General features: G+C 39.9%; 1 protein-coding gene across 1 annotated transcript; it reads right to left on the bottom strand.

Annotated features, from left to right (window-relative positions):
* Window positions 1-612: 612 nt before the first annotated feature.
* Window positions 613-3,705, bottom strand: MRPL44 (mitochondrial ribosomal protein L44; the record flags this gene model as incomplete). Its single annotated transcript, XM_009710016.1, has 3 exons — window positions 613-784; window positions 1,929-2,107; window positions 3,237-3,705. Coding segments are annotated over 3 exons (820 nt in total), but the record flags the coding sequence as incomplete, so codon positions are not given.
* Window positions 3,706-3,849: the final 144 nt, after the last annotated feature.

The following is a 3,849-nucleotide window of genomic DNA, read 5'->3' as shown; positions in this document are numbered from 1 at the left end:
TCCAAGATCATCAAGTGTAACCGTATACCTGATGCCAGCATGCCCACTAAACCATGTCTTGAAGCACCACATCTAAACGTTTTTTGAACACCTCCAGGGACGATGACTCCACCACCTCCCTGGGGAGCCCGTTCCAATGCTTAACAACTCTAACAGTGAAGAAGTTCTTTCTAATGTCGAGCCTGAACCTCCCCTGGCGCAACTTGAGACTGTTTCCTCTCGTCCTATCGCTAGTCTTCTTAACGATACCCTCAAAACAATCTCCAAGGAAACACTCATGAAACCTTTTTCTACACAGCGAGGTTTTGTCACACATCATTAAACATCATTAAAAACGGTCTCCTGTGATGTATGGAAAAACAATTCAGTCAAAAGGCAAAAATTCAGAATAAGAGTGCTTTTGCTATAATTAGGAAAATGAGCAAATATTAAACATTGTGCAAAAAGAAAATACTTTATTTATTTTAATACCATATTTGATTTGAAAGTTTCAAGCACTGAAGATCAGAAAACCAAACTGAATTTTGCTTTCCTAAATACACCTATATTCAGCATGCAAGCCATTAGTTCTTAAGATAATTTTTAAGATAAACTAGAAATGTCTTTTATCATCTAGTTACTGCTGATAGCCTTATCAGCTGCCAATCCTTGTTTGGGTTTTGAGTAATCCCAAGGTCTCCTGTTCTCTGTATACCCATATAGCTTCCGGAGTGCCACGCGTGCAGCTTCTTCCTCTGCAGCAAGCAGTGTTTCACCAGGACCTTCAGCTATAATCTTCTTATCGCTTGGGGAAAAGAAAAAAAAAAAATTAAAAACATTTTCATCATGAAATCCTGAGCCCTATATCATGAATAAGGGCTGCTACATTTTTTTATTCCCTCCAGCATCTGTGAATACTGAAGGTAATTTCTATATACACACAAATGTAACCATTTCTGTTAGTCTTTCCTGCAAAGATAAGTGATTGTATATTCAACAATGGAAACTCAAATCAGAAATGCGACCATTTCCTGGAATAACACTTCTCTGTTCACTTAGATTCCTAACATATCACTGATTCTTTACAGTGTTCAATTTGTTAGCCCTTTAAACATATGCAAATTTGTTACTCTGGTTAGCTTAAACAAAGAAGTTAAACGCTTCTGTCTTTTCTCCTCCCCTGGTAAGAAAGCATTTTAAAACTTCTTCAAAAGGATTCCCACAGAAGTTCTATATAAGATAATAAATCTTAGAAGGCATATAAACCAAAGCACGACAAATCAGAACAAGTTAAAGCAATCTTCCCATGCGTTTACCTGCAGCTCATTTAGCAAAGCATCAGTGATGTGGGTTTTGGTGGAAGAAGGTCCTGTCCTGCTCCAGAGGAGCAATGTTACCCCTGGGCAAGAGACCAGGACAAGGACTGACCACACCTGAGACAAGCGCACCAGGGATGGCTGGCACTTCCTAAGTCTTGTCTGGATACAGGCACTCCTCTTGCCTAGCTAACAGTATCCATGATTTGAAAACAAAAAAGCTTCTCTGGAATATAAAATAAATCTCTCTTCAATCCCACCTCCCACCTCCCTTGATGTCTATGTCTCTTTACCCTTCCCTAAGCTCTGGATACAGTTGTGGTCCCTCCAAAGTCATTCAGTTACACTATTAGCAAAGTTCCTATGTCAGCTCACCCAGAACGTACACCCAGACTCTTTTGTGTGCCCGATTCAGACCTGGAGGCCCTTTAGTCACAGACTGCTTTTTTTATGCATCATTAGAGCAAGCTATGGCCAACGCTTAAATGGCTGATTTTATATGGAAGTCATGGTAAGTTTCTTTTCCATAACAACTTGACCAAAGAGCACAAGAAGAAAAGGAAAAGACTATTTTCCTTCCTCCCCTCTCCCCCAGCTTAAATCCATTTCACTTTACATTAATACTGTACTAACCAGTACAACCCAACAAAGTACACTGGCAGAACCGTGCTGACTCCCAACTGCCTGGTAATTCTTGGTTCTGGAGAAGAGATATTCCTCTTGGTCAGTTCTTCCACTAGTAAACCCATAGGATTTACAACTTCCCAGATCTCAAACAGGTCTTTTCCAATCAGTTGAGGAATAAAGAAATCCTAAACAAGAATATTTAGAAGTTACAGTTAACGAGAAAGGTAACGAAGGCTCTAGCTTCCAGTGTCTCCTAATAAAATACAATATGAAAAGACATTAACACAGTTGACAATAAATTGCCGAAATGACTGATGGAACTGCCGCAGTGCTCCATCACAGCTAAGCACAGCTAACCAGTGTCGCTACGCTGAGCAGCTCTGGTTCCAATTTAGCCACTGACAGGGTGTGCTCCTCAGGCAAAGTCAACTGTCCAGACCTAAAGAAGGAAGAGCACCAGCCCAAGAGAGGGGTTATACCAACGCTTATGCGCAGCTCTGAGCACGAGGTAAGCAACTCAGTGCTGCTTCCAACCAAACCATTTGATAATTCTGTGATTTCTTGAAGTTGTACATCAGAAGAGTTCTGCAAACAGGTTGAAGGGAACATGCAAACCCGCAGGACTTTCACCTGTTCAGATCACTGTCTTGCCTGTAAACAGCTATTTGCTCTTACAGAGACCTCTCAACAGTCTCGTATCAGAAACAAGATTTTAACACACATTTCTCCATGGTAAAACTACAAATAAGAGAAAAGGACGACTGAAGGGACAGTAGCTGCTAGAACTACTTTGTTATGCTGCATTTTAATTTAACATTTTTGTATGAAATATCTTTACGTGCTTTGCAACCTACAGGCAAAACCTATGAACTCAGCCCCTGCTTTATATAAAATTTTTTTTTAAAACTGAAGATACATGTGACCTTACACAGAATAATTTCATTATTTGATAGCAGAGTGCATAGAATATAATGCTTTCCCTTAGCAAGTATCAGCAAATACTAAAATATCACCATTACAAACCAGAAATACATGATTTTATGTACTTGACCAGGCTGTGCTTCTTAAAGAAAAGAAAAAAGAAAACCAAAAAAACCACAACCCAAAAACCCCACCCAACCACCACCACCGGCCAACAGATTCTACTGTTAAATTGTCTTGGTGCAGGTATTGTCAAACTTCTGCCAATCTCCCTGGATCTCTGGCCATCAAGGTACATGACAGTATTTAATTTTTTTGCCTTTTTTTCCCCCTGTAACTTCTGAGACCTTTAGATGTTGTCAGTACAAAATTATATCTTAAGTAATGACTTACCCTGACAAAGATCCTCGTTTTCTCAGGCCCACTGCTATTGAGCAAGGCTCCTATTACAGCAAAGAACGTCCTCTGTAGCACATTTGGTGGGACGGGAAACTCTTTGCAAAGCGTCAGGTCCTGTATAGACAGGTTTTGAGCCACATAAGAAACAAGTTCCTGACTGGTAAGAAAATCAACAAGTGCTCGTATCCCTTTTGCAGGTAAATCCGGGTAGGCACCTTCAAAGCACTGCGTCAAGTAAGAACGTGAAAAAGACATCCCTTGTTCAGCAAGTTTACTATTATCTTGTAGATTAAGAGCAACCATTTCTTTGTCTAAGCCAAGTTCTCGGCGTCTTGCCTCTTCACTTTCAATATAACAAGAATTAACAAATGCAGTCTTGAGAAGATCCAAAGAAAAATTTTCATGCAGCCTGTGGGTAAAAGCTTGTATCTCTGCATGGTAATCCCAGTTGGGCTTCTCTGATCTACAGACATGGAAAAGAAAACAAATTCAGAAATAGAAGTTACCCGTACTGCAAGCATCATGCCTTTCAGATAATCGAAAGGAAATGAAAAACTGAATTGTTTCTGGAGACCAAACTAGTGTTTAAAAACGCTAGTGTCAAACA

This window comes from Cariama cristata, unplaced genomic scaffold (genome assembly GCF_000690535.1).
Source record: "Cariama cristata isolate BGI_N322 unplaced genomic scaffold, ASM69053v1 scaffold33311, whole genome shotgun sequence".
Classification (NCBI taxonomy): Eukaryota; Metazoa; Chordata; class Aves; order Cariamiformes; family Cariamidae; genus Cariama; species Cariama cristata.
This window is presented reverse-complemented; position numbering and strand designations above follow the sequence as displayed.